This window comes from Epinephelus moara, chromosome 6 (genome assembly GCF_006386435.1).
Source record: "Epinephelus moara isolate mb chromosome 6, YSFRI_EMoa_1.0, whole genome shotgun sequence".
NCBI classification, from domain to species: domain Eukaryota; kingdom Metazoa; phylum Chordata; class Actinopteri; order Perciformes; family Serranidae; genus Epinephelus; species Epinephelus moara.
In genome coordinates this window covers 21336364-21358451 of record NC_065511.1, presented here as the reverse complement: position 1 = coordinate 21358451, position 22088 = coordinate 21336364, and the positions used below count along the sequence as shown (strand labels likewise).

Below are 22088 nucleotides of genomic sequence, written 5' to 3'. Positions count from 1 at the left end.
TGTTAAGAAAACTTTTCTCACATGCCTCCACGATGACCATTCTTAATGGATTGAAGAAAAAGGGGACCACCTTTAACAACAGCATAAACTACAGTACATCAAAAAGGCTGTTCTTGAGTACTGTTTGTATGTATTCCTACAGCAAGTAATGCATCAAAATCTGTATCCTACATAATCATGGGCCAGTAACTTGTGTGTAACCCATGTATTAAGGAAGGCTGCAATCATGTGACCGCTGCACTGACGGCAGTAAAGAAGGAAGTGGTCCCCATAAGGAGGCAGGCTGTGATGGTGGATGTGTCACAAAACTCAGGACTTTCTCCAGGAGACAGGTGATTAAGTGAACTTGGAGTTATTCTAAGATTTGGCGTCATGTTCCTTTTCCTAACCCTAACCACAGTCATTTTATTATCCTAAACCTAACCTATGTAACCTAACCTACATTAAGTACATCCGTCCATTTTCATCTGCTTATGCAGCAGGCCAAGCAAAGCACCCCAGACGTCCCTGTACCCAGCAACGTTTTCCAGCTCCTCCTGGCAGACCCCAAGGTGTTCCCAGAACAGATGAGATATGTAATCCTTCCATGATGTAAGGATCTACCCCGAGGCCTCCTACCTGGGACGTACCTGGAACACCTCTAACGAGCTCATTACCCTACCTCTAAGGCTGGCTGGGCTCAGCCTACGTTAGATGCAAAACGTCATTCCTGGGGCGCTAATTTGTAGGCTATCCGTCAAATCATTGTATGACGATATGTTGTATTAAAACATCTGTTTACAAATTCTCACACAACTTGTACAGTATAATCCAAGTGTCATATATCCAGTCGTGCTCTCAGTACTTCCCAAACACATGCTTTTTCACTAAAACCTTACCATTTAAAACACTTTCGCATATGAGCAGTGCGAATGCGGAAGCACTGAGTTGCTGAGCCGTGTGAGACTGTTTATGCAGAAGTGTTTTACATAGTAAGGTTCGGGTGAAAATGCATGTATTTGGGAAGTACTGAGCATAAGACTTATACTGCACAAGTTGTGTGAGAGTTTGTAAACGGCTGTTTGGATATAGTTTTGCGGTTATTATAATGAAGCATGTCCGCCATTTTTGGACTCTTTGTTCACTGTGGAGGCATGCCAGAAAAACAAAGTTTTATTAACGAATTCAAGGTAACACGGTGTGACTAATTAATATACAAATGGTCATTTTGTGGGTGAAGTATTTCTTTAATATGCACAGCTGTCATTGTTTGTCTGCTGTTTTGTCATTTATTATTCATGCAAAGACTGACTGTGTCTGAACATTGCATTTCTTTTCCTCATCAGTTAACATTTTCATCCACCAGGACACACTGGTGCAAATTAACATCCGCCTCATTTAAAGGACAGTGTAAAGGACATGGCTCACGAAAGCGTGGCCTCTGGAGGACTGAAGGTCAGTGAGCTGAGCCTGTGTCTCCTCCAATAATAAAAAGGCATCTTATAAACTTTCCAAATTTACCTCCAGGACGTTGCCCTTGAACCAGCTGACAAAGTGGTTAATACCAGAAGCAAATGCATCTTCCATGAGTTCAAAGTGGAGGTCATAGCATATCACTTGATAGACGTGTGGCGGGGAGACACGTGACTTCCTTGTGCCAACACAGAACTATAACAGTATACCACTGGATTACACAGCCATTAAACTGAACTTATAGCCATGTGGCAGCTCCTATAAAAGCTGCAGGTGAGTTTCTTGCAGTGTCGGAGGATAGCGTGCAAGTGCAGGTCCATCAGTAAATGCATGAAGCCCTCTGTTGCCGGTTCAAAGCAGCTACTAATAATTGTGCAGAAACAATGCAGTTAGATGATAATTATTTGTATCACTCATGACCCAGTGGATGCTAAATAAGGCTGAAGTATAAACAGCGCTTTTATCTTCTTGTTTTGTGAAATGTCAAAACATATGTTCATGGATTTAGCTTTAACAATCAATATTTGTCCTGTCAGCCCACCCATCTCTGAGTCTTCTCCTGCACACCCACTCCTCCTCACCCTGTTCAGTTTGTTTAACAAGCACTCATATATCCTTTTATTATATTTACCAGGAGGTGTGTCAGCCCTCTTTCTCTTCACAGCATGTCCGTTTGCTGTTGTGGGATTCACATTGCGGGCCGCACCAGGGCTCCAATCTGCTGCTGCACTGAACTTCTCCTCCACAGGCTCCTCTACCTCTGCTGCATCATGTACAGCCTCCCCTGAAATAACCACAAAAAGGGATATACTGTAAATAGAGTGCATAAACATATCATATTACCAGCGAACATGAGTAGGCAGAGGGAAGACTGCCAAGGAAATCCAATTGTTTTTTTCTGAGATTATTACATTTTTCTGTTCAGTGGTTGCTCAGTAAGGAAACTGGTGCGCTGATTAAACGGTATCTAACTGCTCTTAATGCTCATTCCCTAATTCCTTATTGTCCTTGAGCTCCAAAAGCATGTGTCAGAAATTACTATTCATGTTTCACCATGGCAGAGAAATCATATCCAGGTGGCTTTGAAGGTTTCTGTCTGCATCATCTCAATCATGTTATAAAAAAACAGCAGCTGAAGCATATGTGGGAGAAAAAAACATTAAACTGTAAATGCCAACTAAAATCTACCTGTCAGGGGAGGCACCTGTCCTCCAACAAGGTCAAGAGCCAGACATGACGGGCTCGGCTGCACCGAGGTCCCCGGAGGAAGCCGCGTGCTGTTGATCAGCACATCAAATTTAGTGCTGCGGCAGGTGTTGCTGCACACCGTGTCATGCTGGTAGAAATCTATCTGGCCGGAGTCCATCATTTTCCTGCGAGGGGGGGGAGAGGCGAGTTAAAAGAACACTACGGAGTATCTGAGAAAAGTGTGGATTGAATTTGTTGAACAGTCTCGGTGGCTTTCCAGAGGTTTGTTTGACACAAAGCCCATCGGTCTGACCTCTGGGGGAATGGAGATGAAAAGAGCAGATATTGCCTATTGAGTTGGTATATTGACTCACAGTAACACCAAGAACAAGTGCAAACACGATAAAGGGGTGAGAAGTTTCACTCAGCAGCTTGCCTGCATGTTATTTGATCCTGCTATCATAATAATGCTGCTTACCAACTACCTCTGGAATGTACCGGCAAACCCCAGCGCAGACAGACTCCACGCAAGTGCAAATTATACGCATGAGATATGCTGTTGACTTCATTTGATTGAGGTGTTTGTCTGACACTTTAACCCCAGTGCAACAAAGTAATTAAAGGTCATGCAGATTAACAGTTAGCATCAGTCAGCAGCTATGAGGAAGAGGACCGTCAGAGACGTAGTGGTTTTTTCTTTTTGTTTCCCACAAGTCTACCTGAGCATTACCCCTCCCAGTCTGATGGCCCGTTTCCAGTCCTTAAGAGTGGCTTTCCCTGCCAGGTGGACAAACTGCTTGGGACTGATGAGCTGGTCATTAAACTGTAAGAGAGGAAGACAGCACAAATGTATGCTCATGATAGCTATCATAAGTACGTGGAGAGCGGTATGAGGCAGATATGGCAGACAGGATGTGAGGAAAATGTGCGAGGAAGGTTTAACTAAGTCAACTTACTTTGACACATCTGACGTTGATCCCAGGGCACACAAACTTCTTAAAGAGTAGAACCGCACGGCTGTCTCCACAGGTGATGGGGTAGCCGTACTCGATCTCCTCTCCTTCTGCTTTACTGTCTTCTATCAATCACAAGCCAAAAAAAAAACCACTTGCAAATGTGTGGAATTGTATTATACACTCAACAGCAGAGCAATGCATTCATTAATCAGAGTATAACTTAGTATACTGTACCAGCAAAGTAGGATTGCTTAATGCATAATGTTCACAGGAATACCCTCCTGTTGTAGTTCAATGTAAGGGGCGAGGGGTCGGGATGGGAATTGAGAACAGGTTTCGAATTGTTTGATCCACTGGAATCATATGCCACCAAGCATATCAATTCCTTTTATCGATGCCGGCAGGTATTTCTGACAGTTACGCAATGCAAAACAATGACGTCAAGCTCATGTGTCTAGACTGCTGTAAACCTGCACAAGAACAAGTCACGGCAAGACGAAGAAACGATCCAATGCGTGGCTTCATTTCACAAATAAAGATGACAACAGTGCTGCTTGTAACATCTGTTAAATAACAGTTTCAAGTCAGGGTGGAAATACCAGCAACATACTGAAACATATTTTTTAAATTCCTAAGAAATCCCAGGAAAGCCATTTATTTGACACTCTACATGAGTGCCACGGCTTCCAAACTAAGCCAGGAGTTCTATGTAATAACAACATTAAAACAGATTTTTCCTTTGACTGAAAAAATCTAAATGAAAATGAATGCTGTACAAATAATCTCTCATTTCATCTTTACTGTAGTCAGACTCAAACAGCTGTGTTGATGCTGAAAACCTGTGTTGGCCTATTTTTTTTCCACACAGTAAATTGATCAGGAATCAATAAGGCAATCAATAATGAATCGGACCAATAAGCAGATTGGACAATAGCATTGATATCAATAAAATCTCATCTATTCCCATTCTAGTGAAGGGAAACGTCTCTGTGTCACGTACCATGATGTGTCTCTATGGCCAAGACTGTCGTGCCAGTGTCAGCAATGTCGTCGTTTATCCTGCAGAGGGCGACAGAACTCACACATTTAACAGAATAATCATTTCATGCAAGCTGAGGGTTCTGAATTTAACAGCATAGCTTTTATATATTTACCCTTTTTTAAAAAAATTTAAGTGCTCTTACTTTAAGTGCTTTAAGAATATTAAGTGCTTTTAACATTCTCAGTATAATGTATTCTTTGACTTAAGCCTGGAATCAGTAGCAGTGATGTAGAATTATGCTATAAAATTTACTAAAGAAAAAATATCATGATAAAAATCTGTCTATACATTTACATTAGCCCCTCTATTGTGTCTCACAGCAAATGCAAAACATCACTTGGCCCTTTCACGATATAAGCCACGTTACCCGTGCAGGATGGGCTGCAGGTGCAGGATGACTTGAGTCTTATGGTTGTTGCCACTGGACTCCCCTTCCTCCTCCTTCACCGTCATGAGATCCCCTGAAGACACGGTGACCTCAGCACCCGCCATCACCCCCTCCCCACAGAGCTGCACGCAGGGAAGGCCAAGCACGCATGTTAGCATCCAGATCACACACACACATGCATGCAGTGATGCCATTTAATGCACACACAAGTCAATGAAAGCCTCCCCCCCAACTGTCTTTTCTGGCATGCAACTGTCATGGAAATGAATCCATACTGGGCTTAAAATGACATAATCCTTGCATGGGCAGGCCTTGGTGCTTATAGTGCCGTTGAGGATGTACATGAATGTCCTTGATGATGGGACAAAAGCTTATAGGTTTGACTACAACCTGGGGTGTGAGGTCAGAAGTGTAAAAATGGTGCAGCAGTGAATATATATATTGGAGTAAAATTCTCAAATTAAATCATATCAGCACTTTGTTTGTTTGTCCAACCTTGTGGCATTTGGGCCTTTTATTTAGTCACAAGTATGTTACCAATAAAAGACCTGTTGAAATTATTAGCAAATTGTTAAATCCCACTTGACATCACTCTCCAGAGTCAGCTATTTTTTGTGACTGCAGTCATGATGTCAAGTATGGAGCTAATCCTGTACAGTTTCTAAAAAGGTTACACTTAACATTATGAAGGATAAGATCCTTAATTACTGGAAATATAGATGTCATAAACTAAATTTAGATGGGTCAAATGTCATTAAAGTGTCCACTGAACTACTGTCTATGAGCATTAGAAAATGGAGGAAAAGAAATATGATATCCTTAAATGATTACAGAATATCAAATAATAAAGTGTTGCTGCGTTTATTCTCTGCTGTCCAAAATATTCTTTCAGTCCTCCACAAGCAGCAGCTGAGGCGTTACATTCACTTGGCGACAATAACAACAGCACAGAGAGGAATAAAGGAGACATGAACAAACTGTCTGTGAGGTTAATTCCATAGTAAAGAAACAAAACAACCTTCAGTGCAGTGAAGTGCAGACTACATTACATTTATCAGCATATTCCACACTGTATTAAGTCGCCCCTGTTGGATAACTAACTCCTACACGGACAGTTGCGTGCCTTTCTCACCCTCCTTCACCCACTCAAACTGACGTCTGTCGGTGCGGCAGCACGCACACCCCGGACAACAACGGTGCGACGGCGCGCTCCTGTCCCACAGAGGGTGCAGAAAAACCCACCGGGTCTACCCCTAAAACTCTAAAATCACACAACCTGCTACTTTAAAGATCACTGTAATAGTTTTACTCACCGTTTTACAGCAGCGGATAGTTCATCCTCCGCTTGTCAGAGAGGCACGAGAGCATGCGCCGTGCTGCTTCGTTACACTTCCTGCAGTGAAGGCAGCATTTGCCTGAGAAGCATCTGTCCCGCTGTCACGAGAAGCGGTTAGTTCGCACGCGATGTGTAAATCGGTCAAACTGCTCTTATGTGCGAGGCACGGCTTGGTTAGAGTTACCTCAGAGCCATAGTGCCTCATATGCTGCAAGACTGAAACCTTCACTAATGTGTTTTTATCCTAAAGGAAGTCATGGACGTGTTTTAACAGACGTTCTCTCTAGTGGTGCGTTTGTGTGTTAACAACGCCGCGGTGTTTCGGGTGCCACTTGTGTGGCCTAATTGTGTTTGTCATACAATAAATGATACACAGAACAGTTGCGTGCTGTGTTTTTGTTGTTGCCTGCGTTTCACCAGCAGGTGGCGGCGTTTGCACTTGTTTAATTAAAGTGATGAAGGTGTGTCACAGACAAGATACTTCTGTTGGTTTTAACTATAAAAGGTGTTTGAACGCAGCATTTAACCGTTTGACTCAGGAAAGTAGCCCCTGAAGAAGAACAAAGCAATCTGCGCTCCTGGTTCAGTGCTGCCATATAACCAGACGGCAGTAAATCATTAGTATTACCGCCAACGGCTGGTCTCAGATCAGCACACACCTACCAATCAGCCCACCCCTTATATGGGAATGGAATGTTTGGGATTCTTTGATTGGCAGTCGCTGACAACCAATGAGAGGTCGAGTCTGAGTCTCGCGGCCAATAGTAAATAGCCAGTACTTTGCACTATAACTTTTTTACCGAGGCCAGATTGAAGCTCGAGCCGTCCGGGCTTGCACCTTACTTTTCTCACGCGGAGCTCTGGAAATCATGCTGGCAAAGTGCAAAAACATCCGGGATGCTGTGAAGTCTCTTGTAGCCGGTTTCTGGATCACTTTTAGCGTGTGTTCCGTCGGTGTTCACGGCCAGGAGGGTAAGGAAAAACTTATTTTGTTGACGGTTTGGATAAGATAAAGGATGTGTCGCGAGACTTTATTCTAAACATCTTGTTAGCTGTTGTTACTAAGATACAACGGCTGCTAGCTTAACGTGACTTTTGCACATTAACAGCTAAAAACACATTAACTGCGAGTTTATTTTAACTTAATAGCATGTAATAACTTCGTCTTAAAGCACTGGCAGAAGTGCGACAAGCACCAATGACCAGCAGGCTTTAAAACAACCTTTGCATCCTTCTTAAAAAAAAGTCATTAACGTTATCTTAAACGCCCTGCTGTCGTTGGCTTAATTACACATGAGCAACTAATATGCTAACTGATATCACCATTACCTGGGCTTGAAATGAGTCCTAACTGTATATAAATATGTTCTGCTATCAATTCTACTTTTATGATATGAACCACAAGAAACCTCAATGAGTCTAACTATAATAATATTTGTGTTTTGGTCACTGCAATAATACTGTATGTGAAATTGAAATAGGCGCAAAGGTCGACCATGTGATGTCATGGTAGCATTCTTTACATACTCTTCCCCTGTGCATGTTTACCTACTGATCCCAGCTTGCAGCTTACCTTTCCCACAGGTTTTAACACAACAGCAGACAAGTCCATGTGCAGTATGAATCACAGTGACCTTGCATACACACAGACTGATAGAAAAGCAATTTACTGCCCCTCAGGCTGTGACTACAACACTCAGCCACACCACTAATCTTTTTTGTCGATGTTTGTCTGTCTCTGGGGATTTGGTTTCCTCACATCGGAAGATGATTAAGTCCAGGGTCAATTATTTATTCTGAATCACGTTTTGCTTTCTGGAAAGTATGCAGAGAGCTTCGGTGGGGCTTAGGTATGGGATGAAACTTTTCAGCCACAGTGTTGTAACGTTGTGATTGACACACAAGACAGGATAAGGCAATGTAGTGACAGGTAGCACAGGTGAACATCCTGTCTGCTTGTGTGGACCTGTGAAGACCTGCCAGTTAAGCCCCAAGTGGAAAAAACAATGTAGCCGGGCTGCATTTGATTGACTGTCTGCTATCCTGCCACCCAGTTTGACTCTTCTGTAATTCATTTTCTAAATTTTCTAAACTGGTCAGAACAGGCCAAACACATATCAGTCTCTGTGTGAAACCAGAAACAGACAGGACTGGAGACAGACTGTGAGCAAAAGGGTTCAGTGAGCAGGGGGGAGATTACCGGCCACCCAGAACTTCCCCAGCACTGCAGCCTCTGTGGCTTCCCACAGGAAGGTGACAGATCCATGCTCTGTTGCCCACGGTTACAGTACATTGCAGTCGCATTTCCAGGGAATCCTCTGGGGACTTGAGGAGGGGCAATAACATCCAAAGGTTTATGGTATGAGGAGCTGAAGAGCTGTCGGGAAGTAGGGAAACGGCTGGTGTGGTGCAGGATGTGTGTGACACAGGGTGAGTGGAAGGTTATCCTCCTGTTTCCCCTCAACAAACCTCCAGAAGCCTTAAAAGGAAGTCAAGGACATGGAGGATGCGTAGGCTCAGATGGACCCTGGTGCCTTTTTCAAGTTTTGACCATTCTCGGAACACGTCATGACTTGACATTTTGGTGGTAGGGTTTGAGCCTGCCGCCCCCACAGCACTTATCTCTGTATGACCACTGTGGGAATTGACTCATTTATTTTCTCTGACCCACGGGGATGTAAGAGGATCTAAATATTTATGTTTTCCGTTCCAGTTTAAGTGTTAGTCACGGCAACCACAGGTCAGAGGATGTAATTAATCAACATTTGAGAAAAACAGTGTTCATGAGTAAAGTGTTGCGTAAAATAAAACTAAAGGTCGTAGTGTTTGGAGTATTTCCATCATAGACGTGTGTGTCATCTCACTGTTATGATCAGAAGAGTATAAACATGCCCTAGTCTGCTGTGCATGTCCAGAAGAGACGTATTAGTCATCTGTCCTGAAATGATGCATTAACAAAGCCCTTAATATTCTGTGTATTAAGTCAGACAATTAATGGTGAAACTGTCTGCGGTTATGTGTTTCTGGCTTTATTTAAGCTTGGGGTGCTCAGCTCTCTAACTCTTTGCCTGGCACAGATGTTTAAGAAGTGAAACTTATTAGTTATAAAATACTTTAATATCCACCAGCTTTGTGAGACATAATTCATGTTAGTACCTGTAAACAAGACTGACATTACACTTTACGACTACAGCAGTTTGGCAATTAATAAATTAGTCAATCTTCAGATGATTAATAGGCAAAACATTTGATATTTGTGTAACTATTTTAAAGTCATGCTAGTAAGAATGAACCGAAGAATGAAAGAATGACCATTGGGTCATTTTTCTATATTTGCTACTCTACACTCATGATTAAATGCTGAATCAGATGCCTATGATGCAACTGTAAAACAATCAACATTCGTTTTCTCACTGTGTTATTATTTGTTACTTTTAAACAGAATGATTCACACTTATAAATGTCAAATCAAATAAACAGATGAATTTACTTACATTATCTTTTATTAATACAATAGTAGTAATAAATGGAAGATGGAAGCCAGAATGTTTCCATACACTAGCTTTTAGGTCAAGGGGTGCCGCTCAGATTGTATCCCTCTAGGGTTGCTTATTCTCTGCCATCCTCACCAAAACTGTTTACATGATAAATACCACCATCCAATAGGTTTAGTCATAAGGAACATACAGCTCACTTAAATTATTACAGGCAAACATAATATGGAGAAATAGGTTTTTAATTAACAGTTATTGACTTTGCTGAATTGAGACATAATCTCTCAACAGCGAATTACTGTTTATTATTCCAGGTGATGGCTGTGGACATACACTGCTGGGCACAGAGTCGGGCACATTGGCCTCTCAGAACTATCCAGGCACCTACCCCAGCAACGCCTGGTGTAAGTGGAGGCTTCGAGTGTCAGAGGGGCAAACGTTGCGACTGCTGTTTGGGGATTTTGACGTTGAGAGCAGTCCGGACTGCGGGAATGGCTCTCTTGTGATCACAGGCAAGAGCGGAGAACGCATTCTGGGTAAGCTTGTTCACCGCTGGTGGAATACAGTGTGTTTTAAAAAGCACCTCGGGTTGATGTTTGATCACTGTATCTAGAAGTGCACCTCTGTCTCCTGCATCAGTTCTTTTCTCAAAATACCTGCTGATAGACTTTTAACGTTGATGTTCTCCCAGCTATGATTGTGGATTACACACAAGGCATGCCATTCCTTTGACACATTGACAGAAGAGACAAACCCAATTTCGCAACAGCGCAACAGACACATGCACGTTCTCCAACCAGGTGTATCAAGTCGTGTCTTGAGGGCATAAAATTTTGACAGGGCCCCAAAAATGAGGGCTGAGTGTTTCAGGATTCATGCCTTTTGTGTTTATTATTGGATTCCTCACAACCTGGCTCATGATTTTTATTTAACTGTCTCTGCTGGAGAAGTGTTCTTACATGCAGTCTGTGTGGCTCTGCTCTTTACCTAACAGTTATTGGTGTGGGATACGAAGGTGACAGGATAACGCTAGTGGAGTTAAAGCAGCTACAAGGGGTTTTTAACAGGTTATGAAACTGTCCCAATTTAATACTGATGTCTCTTTGTGACCTACATAAGCAAACTGCCATCAGCGAGAAGATTGGCTGTTTCTGTATAGTTAATCCTAAATCCTGTTCCTGGGTTTGATTTTCTGCTAAATCAGACCAAACTGTTTACAGCACACAGACCACAAGAGCCCAGGTTTACATTTTCTCAGGAAAAGTTTCACAGTGGGTAATACGTTAGCCAGTTAAAAGGAAGCAGAAGGAGATTTTTCTTTAGATAATGCAATGTTTGAAGTTATATTTTGTGGTTACGGCTGATACTGGGGCAGGATCAGTGAAGAAAAAAGACAAGAATTGACCAAACAAATCTGAAAGGGACATTGAGAGCAGATATTGCAACTTTTTAGTGGAAACTGTCATTTTTTCATTTAATTTTCACTGAAAAATATTTAAGAAATGATGATGATGGGATTTTTGCTGGGGTCTGTACCAAACAAGCATATTCCCTTTATGTGTGGAATATGATTTGTAGACAGAGGTCTCTCTGTAGCACCAGAATGCTTCATTTATAATCGTATGTTTTGACATTTACGATTAACATACACGATTAATTGTGCAGCCCTACTTCAAAAACAAATGCACGCACAAGCCAGATGAAGAGCTTTATGACACAAAGAGGTGTTGCTAAAAGAAACGAGTCTTCATTCTGGGAAATACTAAAGCTTTTTATTCTCAGGGCCCACCAAAATCAACACAAAATGGAATTTCCTTGTGATTTATTTTAAATCATCGACATCTGTTGCTGACAAATGGGCTGACGATGTTTGTGGGTCTGCGTGTTCGCAGGTCCAGTGTGTGGGAAGCTTGATGCATCGCAGAAGAATGTGACCCTCACAAGCAATGAAGTGATAATAACCTTCAGATCAGGCCCACACCGCTCTGGACGGGGGTTTCTTCTGTCCTATGCCACAGACCAGTATCCAGGTAAGACATCCGTAACTGGTTGATTACTGTTTGTGAAGTGCTTACGTGGTTATAATAAGTATGTAAATGTTGTTGTTTTTTACCAGCATCTGTGCTTACAGCGCTGCTCTGTTTGTGTTGTAGCTGAGCACAAACAGCACATTGCTCAGCAGCACAAAAGCCTGATTCATAGTTTGAATTGAATTTCTCAAATTTGCTCATTTACAAGTTTGCACTGGTGTAATTTTAACACCAGCGTCTGTTTGAATATTTGTCCTTGTGTATTGGGTGTTGATGTGCGGCTGTGAGTCACTTCTTATTGGCATTCATCCTCCATCGCTATCTTTGCTGTGGCGTGTTTGCTCAGAAAGCCCGAGTCGGCCTCCTTCTCTCAGGCTGAATGGAGTGAGGCCTCAGGCTTCAGTCTGTTGCTTGGAGTGGCTGGATTTCTCCTTCCCTCCCCCTCCTCCTCATCACCCCATTAACCACTGCGAGCCCACTACCATCCTATGTTTGTCACAACCCCCAGAGGCTGTTAATTTAGCAGTTATTAAGTCCACATATTTCTCTACCAATGTGTCCACATAGATGCTTCAATGTTTCTGGACAGTGCAGATTCAATTAGACAATGACACAATGGCTGAGGTTCTTCCTGTGTCCCATTTTAATAACCATGTGGACTTGTTTGTCTGAATGCTAGTCTATACTTAGAGATAATTTCCTTTTCTCTGGGTGAAGTAATCTGCACTGTATTGTATGTATCATAGTTTCCTGTTTTTTCCAGAGTTGTTTATGAAATCTGCCACTGTCTGGAGCTAAGCCCATGCTCAGACATACAAGCCACTGTCTGTTAATTGTGATCACACGAGGACCATCCACTGTACTCGTGAACTGTGACAAAGTCGCAGTAACAAAGGGCTCAGTCACATCAACAGCGATGACCGCTCATCCCCTAATATAGCTCACATACAGCATGCTAGACCGTCTCACACAGAGTCTGTTTGTGTGCGGTTTAGTATTATGTAAGCCCGAGATACACACAATACTATTCAAGTCCACAATACATATTTAAGATGAGTTTAAAGAAGTTCTCAGAGGTGTTCATTTTAATAAATCTGTGTGTTTTGTTGTTACAGATCTTATTTCTTGTTTACAACGAGGATCTCATTCCAGCTCGCAGCTTTTGAGGTAAGTGGTTGACCTCTACATTTCCCATAATAGATTCTGCTTCAGTAGAACACAGAGTGTTTCTCACATGTTATTCGGCTGTCTCGCAGCGTGTACTGCCCTGCTGGGTGTAAGAATGTCACAGGAGATGTTTGGGGAAACTCCGAACAGGGTTACAGAGATGTAAGTAAACCACATTTCACTTGGCCAAGCTTTTTTGACCTATGAGCAGTTATTTAAAAGTAACTTTGATTTTGTTCAACTTTAACCATATTTTCCCATGTTTTTGTGTCAAAGGTGACTAATGGGAACAATCATTTTTGAATTTGGTCCAGTACTGAGTGAGAGGGCTGCAGCTGGAAATAGAAAAACAGGCTGTAATCTAACCTTTTGGGGTAAATGCACCCTGAATGAACGTCCACTAAAAGTGCTTGTTTTTTCCACTGACAGGCTCAGATTATTATTTTAGGTGTCTGACAACATTGTGAAAGGGATCCCTACAGAGATGGACCTTTTTATTAGAGTAAAATCCTTTTTGTTTATCCAGAAACAGCGTTGAAATTTCCAACGCCAAACCCACCAGACTCCATTTAAATAAACAGTAGTTTTATCATCGTAAAAGCGCTTCATTCAAAGTTGACAGAAACTAACTAGAACTCACAAAAGCTGTCTTGGTTCGTATTTCCATTCTTCCAACAATCGCTGACTCTGGTTTGGTTGAAATAACCCTTTAATACACCCAGTCAGGTGTAAAAATATGTTGGTTCAACACATGCTTAAATGACTGTTTATTTAAATAGAGTCTGGTTGGTTTTACAGCAGTATTTTTAATTCTGGTTAAACAAAGAGGAACTTACTCTTTAACAAAAGCTTCTATCTCTGTGGGGATCCTGTTGATAATGTTATCACACACTTATAATAGCAATCTGAGCCTGTCACTGGCAAAAACAAGCACTTTTAGTGTGTGTACATTGATGGTGCATATGTCTCAGAAGGTTAAATCGCAGCTTGTTTCGCCATTGCCAGCTGCAGCCCTCTCACTCAAGTGCTGGACCAATTTCAAAAAATGTTATTCCCATTAGTCAGTGAGACACAAAAACATGGGAAAATAGGGTCCATGTCTGAAAGTGCTCCATGTGCCCCCTCTGCTTCAGACCTCAGTCCTCTGCAAGTCTGCAGTCCACGCTGGAGCTGCATCTGACAGCCTGGGAGGTCGTGTCACTGTGAGCCGCGGGAGAAGTCTTACACTTTATGAATCCACCTTCGCAAATGGAATCCTTTCAAAAACGTGTGTCTGCTGTTATTGTACTCACAATGATAGATCATTCATCGTATTTACATCATAGCGGCCGTTGTTAAGCTTTATATTTGATTTGATGTTGATGCACTGACCTTTATAACTGTCCTCGTTTGACAGGGGATCATTATCTGAAAAGAAGCTGCTCTTCAGCCAAGGTATGACATAACATTTATCACGACATGTTTCAAAGGGCATACCATTTACCAAAAATGAGACACTATTTACATTCCCGCTGTCCACTTCTCATAACATGCTGTAATATTTTCCAGTTTTATGATTTTACCATCTTCCTAGCATCCATAAGCTTCTACTCATTTCACTATGGTATATAAAACTACTTTGTGATTAGTGTCTGCAAAATATGGCCTGCAGTAAAGTATACACGATTTGTTGTCAAGTGGCTAATGCTGCTATCTATAAAGACACTCTGGGTTACATAATGAACCACTCTCATCCTTTCCTCTGGTCCCTGAACAGATTGCAACAACATCCTGAGTGTGTCTGGTTTAAACGCCTCATCTTTCTGGGATAAAAACAGCCAAGAGCACGCAGTGTTCTGGTCCTCCAGAAACATGGATTCTAGCCATGAGTTCCTGCCCTGGACAGCAGACAGTCACGATCTGAACCCGTGGGTGGAGCTGGGGCTGAGTGATAGAAGCATCATCACAGGTAAAAATGATAAAATTAGGATTGCTGTGTGAAATATGCTTATTTGTAAAAGCATGTTTAATATACATAAATGAAGCTGTTTAAGGGAAAAGTCGGATGATATTTTATAATGTGTTTTATTGTCAGTGAATTCCATGAAAAGACCAAAACCAACAATGAATTCATCCAAAGCTTGATATACAGTAGGTTAGTCACCTGAGCCATTGACCTCCATTGTACTATTGAACTATTAAAAACACATCAATGAGTCACACTGTTGCATTAGTTGGCCTGTTCTCTAATTCAGATGTACATAGTCATGGTAATTATCAGTCAATCCCCACACACACCATCCTATTGCATCGTGCCTTAAATACTCCTTAGGACAACAAATGTGTATTAATCCACAACTAAAAATAGTTCCCAACAAATACACTATTCATTGCTGTTTGAACAACGTTAGCTAGGAATGGTTTTAAGGGAATTATGGAGCTGTTTCAAAAAACAAAACTTCCTATTAGTGACCATTTTTAAAGTTTCAGTAGGAACCAGTGAGCTTGGCCACAGACAGGGTAGGGAAGTCAAACAGTATGCCAAACAGTGGCCCAAAACATACAGTCTTTTGATGAGATTTATTGACAGTGACTTAACTATATCATCAGACTTGTCCTTTCAATGTTAAAAAGAGCTGTATGCAACATTCAGAGCATATCTAGCATTCAGTCTAGAGCAGGATAGTCTGCGTGTGGTTCACAACATGGAGGTGGCTGAGCTGGTGGCTAGTAGCTAAAGGTGCTAACTCAATAAACAGTGCTAACAATGGCAGCAGTTCTAATAGCATTATTACCTGGGGGAAACCGGAGGGTGGGTGCTGTGCTTCTGCAACAACGCTATCCCTATATCAGTGGTTACCGCTGTATGAGCACAGTGCATAGCGGTGATGATTAGCTATCCAGTGGGATACGCTTACAGGGAGTCACATGCACATGCATCCACTACGGCTACCACAACAAAGAACAGAGAACCTTGGATTACAACACACACAGAGTTTGTGTGACTTCATCCTCTGCTCAGGACACCATTACTCCACTCTATGTTTACACAGCAAATAGTGGTTTGTTGTTCTGTTAATGTTCAGAATCTTGTATACAGCTCCTTTAACTTGGCTAAAATTATATTACATAATTTCAACAACATGTATCAGATTGTTTTTGATGTGCACAGTTTCTTACTTTATTATGCTGAATTAAAATTAGATGTGTTCTGTTTATTCCAGGAATAATATTAACGGGATCACACGATTACTACATAGAATCATACAGTGTTTTTTTCAGCAAGGACAGAAAAACTTGGAAGCTTTACAAAGATGCTCTCAGCAGAGAAAAAAAGGTATGCATTGTACCATACTCACTGATGTTCACTTGATGGTTCTCACTGAGGCCCCAACAGAGCTCATATGGCGACTGAGCCATACTGCGGGCTTCCTGTTGTGCTCTGTGAATGAGTAACTTGGTTGTTATGGTTCCCAGGTGTTTCAGGCCTACACTGATGGCCACCTCAGGGTTCTGAACAGCTTTCTCCCTCCTGTGGTGGCTCGGTTTGTCCGGCTACAGCCACTGAGCTGGCATGGCCGAGCTTCGGCTCAGGTGCAAGTTCTGGGCTGTCCCGCAGCCAAGATGACACCAAGGTCACGCCCAGCCGCTGGTGGGTATTCTCAATGCTTATCAGCGTAATCTGTTTACGTGATCTATCAAGCAGTGTGAGTTCATGTCTGTGCTCCTGATATTATGATGCCCTGTGCTACTCGTCCAGCAGAATTTCCATCCATCAAAGTTAACATTGGTACACCAGAGCCAAGCCCCACTCCGACCCCCACAGAGGGCCCAGTGTTAGTGGAGACCAGACTGAGTGAGTATCACTTTCTAATTTCATTTGTCTATAATCAGAAATAATGCCAGTTTATCTTTGGAAAAAGACACGACAGCACTGTCACATATACCTCTCTCACACTCAACAGTGTGTGCAATGCAATAAACTGCATTCCTTCCTCACATTTGTACAACTGTTTACTTACCCGGACACTTGTGTTCCTGCAGGCTCCAGTCAGCCAGTAATAGTGGCAGTGGGTGTGGTGCTGGGCCTGATAATGTGCGGCAGTTGTTTGATGGCGGGAGTCTGGTGGAAGAGAAGGTACGGTATTTTAATTCTGTTGAACTTTTCAGAGTCAATTTATTTTCATGTGAAAACAGTTTATAACAAATGTAGTACTGTCACTATACATTAAAATGTATTATTTTATTCATGCTGTAGTACTTCTAGTGAAGGGCAAATATACTATGGTTAATCATTATTCCTAAATTTTTAAAATTTTTGCATGAAAATGGCTGAAATGGTTAATTATTTAAAGTGGAAATAGGCATGTTTTTTTTTTTTTTTTGCTTTAACTTATTATTTGATCACACAATATGACATCATAATGACATCATCTGCGATTAGACTGGTTTCCTGTTAGCCTCGCTTTCACTATGCAATTCTGTCTGCCACCGATCTCCATGCAAAATGAAGGCTTGATTTACGGCACAAAGAAGTGCGTCCACCTTTGCGCAACCAAAACAGGAAGAGGATAGTGCTTTTGTTTTCCTTGGTAGCTATCGGTAGCTAACCCCAGTTACCAAAAAGCATCGGTGTAAGCCCCATGCAGTTACCATCCCCAGTTGCGGAAATGGCGGGTCTTGAAACAACCGAAGTAACCGTGGAAAACAAAATGCAGTGTGTCCTGTGTTGTTGTTGTTGTTAGCTGGCTAGGCTGTAAGGAAAATGGAAAGCAACTGGTTGTCTTTGCGACAGCGGTGCCAGCAATAATACCACATGAAAACACAAGGAAGGTAAAAGTTGAAAAGTTGTATGTCTCCACTCTAGGTAGTTGCCTATTATTTTCTGTCGACCAATTAACAGACTAATAGCTTCAGCTCTAATGGTAATGCTCCAGTATTCATAGCACGCTGAAGATACTGTTTCTAGTATATTATAATTTTCTGTGTTCCTCTTCTTCTCCATATAGGAAAAAAGATTCACAAATGAAGTACTCCTTACCCACAAGTAAGTCAAGAGCTCTTTGGTCACTTTCCAGCATTTTAAATCCTCTGTTAAAAAGCCTCTAACTGTGTGTTTGTGTGTTAAGTAGGCTGCCAGAGTTTCCAGGCAAAGAGTCTTTCCTGCCCTCAGTCGGAGCTTATCTCTTACCCTCTGGAGCGAAATGTCCATGATGCTCTACCAAACCCTCCTCTTAATGGTGAGGAATACTTTTTAACTTTATTTTAATAGTACCCTGCTGTGCCTCTGTATTTCTGCTGTCATTATCAGCCGCTGCCTTTTTGCTGTTTCTTTCATTGCCTATTCAGAGTTTACTGGTGATCTCAAGTCGTGAGCTCTGCCTTCCCTCTTCCATGTTTCCTGCTCTAACAGTCTCTGGCCTCAGTGGTCAGTTTGAGGGGCTCATGCCAGGCCTGACAGGCAAACAGCTCTCTCCACGGGCTGTCCATTCTTTCCCCTGGCTCAGCCCATCACCCAGACGCAGTATAAACATTCCTTTCTTTGGTCCACGGAGCCTCTCTGAAAGGGACCCTTTAATTGGAGCTTGATAAAGGGCGCTCAGCCTACCCCACCACCACCACCGCCACCAGTCCCCCTCTCTGCATCCCCCGTCTCCTCCCACAGCAAGGGGGCCCTTCACTGAGAGGTCCAGTGATAAACAGGACACAGGGTCAAAGCTAAGACAATCAAAGCTCTCACTAAAGCCTGTCTAATTAAAATAGCTCTGGCTCCGAGGCTCCCTGTGGGCCCTTGAGTAAGGTCTAGGCCTCCCACACCACAGCCTCCTCTGCTGGGGCAAAACGTAGGGGTTTGGTCGGATGTGATTGCTTCACTGTCAGCCCTGTAGTTAGAGGAGACATTGTTGGTGGCCAAGCAGCTCCTGCAGAGGCTCAACACTGGCCTAGTATGAGACTACTTTTCAGTCAAAAAGAAGAATTCACCAGAACCTGCAGTGTAAGATGCAAATTAGAAATTGATCCTACAAAAGTATTTCCTGTTTGGCAAAGGATGATGCAATGATGTTTTCATACCCATTTAATACCATTGCTTTTATCACAGTGATGGAGTGTTAGCTGGGATGCACCAGTATGTATGTAGCTCATAAAATGCCTGATATTTTATACATACTTATATTCTCTGATCCTGATAGGCATTTTGAGAGTTGAAGATATAGAACGAAAATGGTTTAAGCTTTTCTGACATGCCTGTTTGAATGTGCCTAGAGGTTCATTCTTGATGTAGGTCTATACTATGAAAACCTTTCAAGCTCAAGGTTCACTCAGCTTAGCTATGCGGAGGCTTGGGAGAATGTAAATGGGTCAGCCTTAAGTTTAGAATTTTATCACAGCATTTTAAAGGTACTGTAAGGTAATCAAATAGCTTTAAAGGGACTCAGGGACCTTTAACTTTATTTATTTCTGTTGGCACCTTATCTTGTACTGCATACAAGAATTTCTCCATGGGGATGAATAAAGTATCTATCCATCTAAAGATTGTACTTTAATCCTGGTTATATTGACAGTTATTTAATGGACATTGATGGATCGAACAAAACTTTTACTCACAGGGGAAACTCACTGAGAATAAGATTTTGTACAGGAGTGGCTTGTTTACAGGGCACCGCAAAAACTGCTCAGGATTGGCCCGAGAAATGTGAAAAAGAGCTCAAGGCGTTGACCTGGCGTCCAAATTCCACAGCTACCAGTCCAATCGAGCATCCGTGGGATGTTCAGTAACCCAGAGGTTTTGTCCATGCCTCGACAGGTCAGAGCAAAGTGCGATTCAAGGTGGAGCCTCTGACTTGTCGAGGCATGGACACAGGACCTGTGGTTGTGTCCTGTGGTGCCTGGCACCAGGGTGATAGTGGCGAAACCTTTGAGTCAGTTGAGTTGTGAATTGGGGTGCCAGCATATTCTGCAGGTGCTCAATCAGATTGGGGTCGGGGGGGATTTGGAGGCCAGGTTGAATCCTTGAGCTCTTTGTCACCTTCCTCGGGCCATTCCTAAGCAGTTTTTGTGGTGTAGCGTGGGGCATTGTCCTGTGTAGAGCGGCTGCCATAAGTGGGTGTACTTGGTCTGCAACAGTGTTTTGGTGGGTGGTGCGTTTAAAGTGGCACCCACATAAATGCGAGGAACCAAGTTTTCTCAGCAGAGCATTGCACTGTAACAAGATAATCAATGTTATTCACTTATCTTGTGGCTGATTAGTGCTTATATATAAGATTAATACTGGATTAAAACTGAGTAGTTAGAGGCAGGTTAGTGGACAACCCATGCCAATATTTGTTGCATCTGACATCAACAGAAATATAATCTCATCTGATTTATCATCATTCCAGACTATGCAGAGCCTGCTGTTGCAGCTATTGGACAGAAGGTTGGGTCAACATTCAGACCCGCCTCAGATGAGGGCTACACCACCCCCTTCGCCCTCAGCCATTATGACACTCCTGGCAATCTTCCAGAGTACGCCGAGCCTCTTCCCCCGGAGCCTGAGTATGCCACCCCGTTCAGCGAGCAGCCCTCTGAGTCCAGCCACCCAACTTTGACAGGGATCGTTCACAGCAACACACATGGAGCTCTAGCACCTAACGCTGGTGCCAGAACATCAAACCACACTAAGTATGACTGCCCCTCACACAGGATGTTATCCAACGGCTACTGCACTCCTGCTGTACATGCCAATGGCCCGCGGCCGGTCAGTGTGGTCTATGCTGAGCCCAAGTCATGTGACTCTTTACCACAGAAGCACACATATGAGGAGCCTTTGTGATCACAGCAAGCTCAGACATGCAGAAAATGAGACTCTCTTGAGCTGAGCTGGGACCAGAGGACAGCTTAGGGTGATCTCAGGTGGACGCTAAGCTGGACAGTGCTGTCCACAGAGTACTAACGCTGACTGAGTGACGTACCCAAAGTTGAGAAGTCACTTTGGACCACGACGCACGTACGAGGGTACGCGACTCACAATGATCTGAGAGCCATACGGACCAAGTATTTCCTTCCAGGAAGTGTGTAGTTGTACAGCGGAAATGTCCTGTGATGCACAAAGAAAATACAGGTTCAGTCGTGTCTCAGAGATACTGTTTATTGAAATGTTTAATCACAAGCTGCACTTTCAGAAAACACATACAGCGATGTATGCTTCATTGTATTTAACAGGTTAATGCAAAGAAGTGGTGTGAATGTGTTACTTGTCCTCACAAAACATTGTACTCACAATGTATAATTTCAACATGTTTTGTTTAAAAAAAGAAGCACTATAAATGGTACACTGTAACAAAGTGATTAAGATTGTTGCTATGATTATGTGTAACCACTAGGTGGCTCTCTTGAGCTTTAAACAGTAATGGATTGAGTCTTTGCTGGTTCTCACGCCTCAGATAGTTTCAGCTATTTATAACATAGTAACAAAGAAACATTGGTTTAAAATAAATGCTTGGGTTGCAGTTTAACACAGAAAGGCACAGCAGGCACAGCGGTGGACTATCCTTTACATGGATGAACGCTCCGGTCAACACAAACATTAAAACATTAAAAAACATTTCTAGTGCATGGCCTTGTTACTTGTCAGGCTTTGCCACGGCAACAGCAACTTCATTTCAATGAACTCTGTGCTCTTTAATTTTCCATCTAAAGTCCATTGGGTTCTTTAATTTTTGTCTGGAAAGTATAGGTCTTAAACAGATTAAATTACTTCATTTAAACAAACTGATGTGACACTGCTGTTGTCCACGCTTAGAGGCAAGGAAGAAGATAGAAAATTGTACTTTTTCCTTTTACATTTTATATAATAAGGACCAGGTGACAGTGTTAGTCCTCCGTTATATCTGAAAATGTTACTAAAACACCCTCAAAAATGTCATTTAATTTTCTACAAAAGCTTTTACAAGATTTGTGGTGTCACATTTGGCGATGAATTCGCTAACCTTTTCCACTGCTGAATAAGGCACAATAAAAAACTGTTTTATAAAATAATTTAGACGTTGGCCTGGTGTGTGATTGCAGCAGCAATG

The 22088-nt window shown here is 42.4% G+C and overlaps 2 protein-coding genes across 5 annotated transcripts in view; one reads left to right on the top strand and one right to left on the bottom strand.

The window, feature by feature from the left end:
- Positions 1-6674, bottom strand: part of LOC126391716 (glucocorticoid modulatory element-binding protein 1-like) — an 8064-nt gene extending 1390 nt beyond the window's left edge. Inside the window, exons 1-7 of the mRNA XM_050046619.1 lie at positions 6340-6674; positions 5006-5148; positions 4597-4655; positions 3597-3718; positions 3360-3463; positions 2641-2825; positions 2084-2236 (exon numbers count right to left, since the gene is read on the bottom strand). Coding sequence (XP_049902576.1) covers positions 2084-2236; positions 2641-2825; positions 3360-3463; positions 3597-3718; positions 4597-4655; positions 5006-5130 — 748 coding nt within the window. The 5' untranslated portion in view covers positions 5131-5148; positions 6340-6674. The remainder of the gene's footprint in view (positions 1-2083; positions 2237-2640; positions 2826-3359; positions 3464-3596; positions 3719-4596; positions 4656-5005; positions 5149-6339) is intronic.
- A 499-nt stretch (positions 6675-7173) lies between these two features.
- Positions 7174-22028, top strand: si:dkey-34d22.1 (discoidin, CUB and LCCL domain-containing protein 1). Of its 4 annotated transcripts, none has more exons than XM_050047081.1 (15): positions 7174-7334; positions 10171-10392; positions 11749-11886; positions 13002-13053; positions 13143-13215; positions 14187-14320; positions 14450-14487; positions 14810-15001; positions 16257-16369; positions 16510-16684; positions 16796-16888; positions 17077-17170; positions 18042-18079; positions 18165-18272; positions 20412-22028. In XM_050047081.1, the coding sequence occupies exons 1-15, from the start codon at positions 7232-7234 to the stop codon at positions 20843-20845; spliced, it is 2007 nt and encodes a 668-aa protein (XP_049903038.1). In that variant the 5' UTR covers positions 7174-7231; the 3' UTR covers positions 20846-22028. The 4 variants fall into 4 exon arrangements, with proteins under 4 accessions (XP_049903038.1, XP_049903035.1, XP_049903036.1 ...); XM_050047078.1 differs by having other exon boundaries at positions 18162-18272; XM_050047079.1 differs by having other exon boundaries at positions 16793-16888.
- Positions 22029-22088: the final 60 nt, after the last annotated feature.

Excerpts from the sequence above, each read along its gene's own strand:
- si:dkey-34d22.1 (XM_050047077.1), top strand. The coding sequence starts at position 7,232 with ATGCTGGCAAAGTGCAAAAACATCCGGGATGCTGTGAAGTCTCTTGTA. Across the intron at positions 13,054-13,142 it reads TCCAGCTCGCAGCTTTTGAG|CGTGTACTGCCCTGCTGGGT; the intron begins GTAAGTGGTTGA and ends GCTGTCTCGCAG. Across the intron at positions 16,370-16,509 it reads CTCTCAGCAGAGAAAAAAAG|GTGTTTCAGGCCTACACTGA; the intron begins GTATGCATTGTA and ends TATGGTTCCCAG.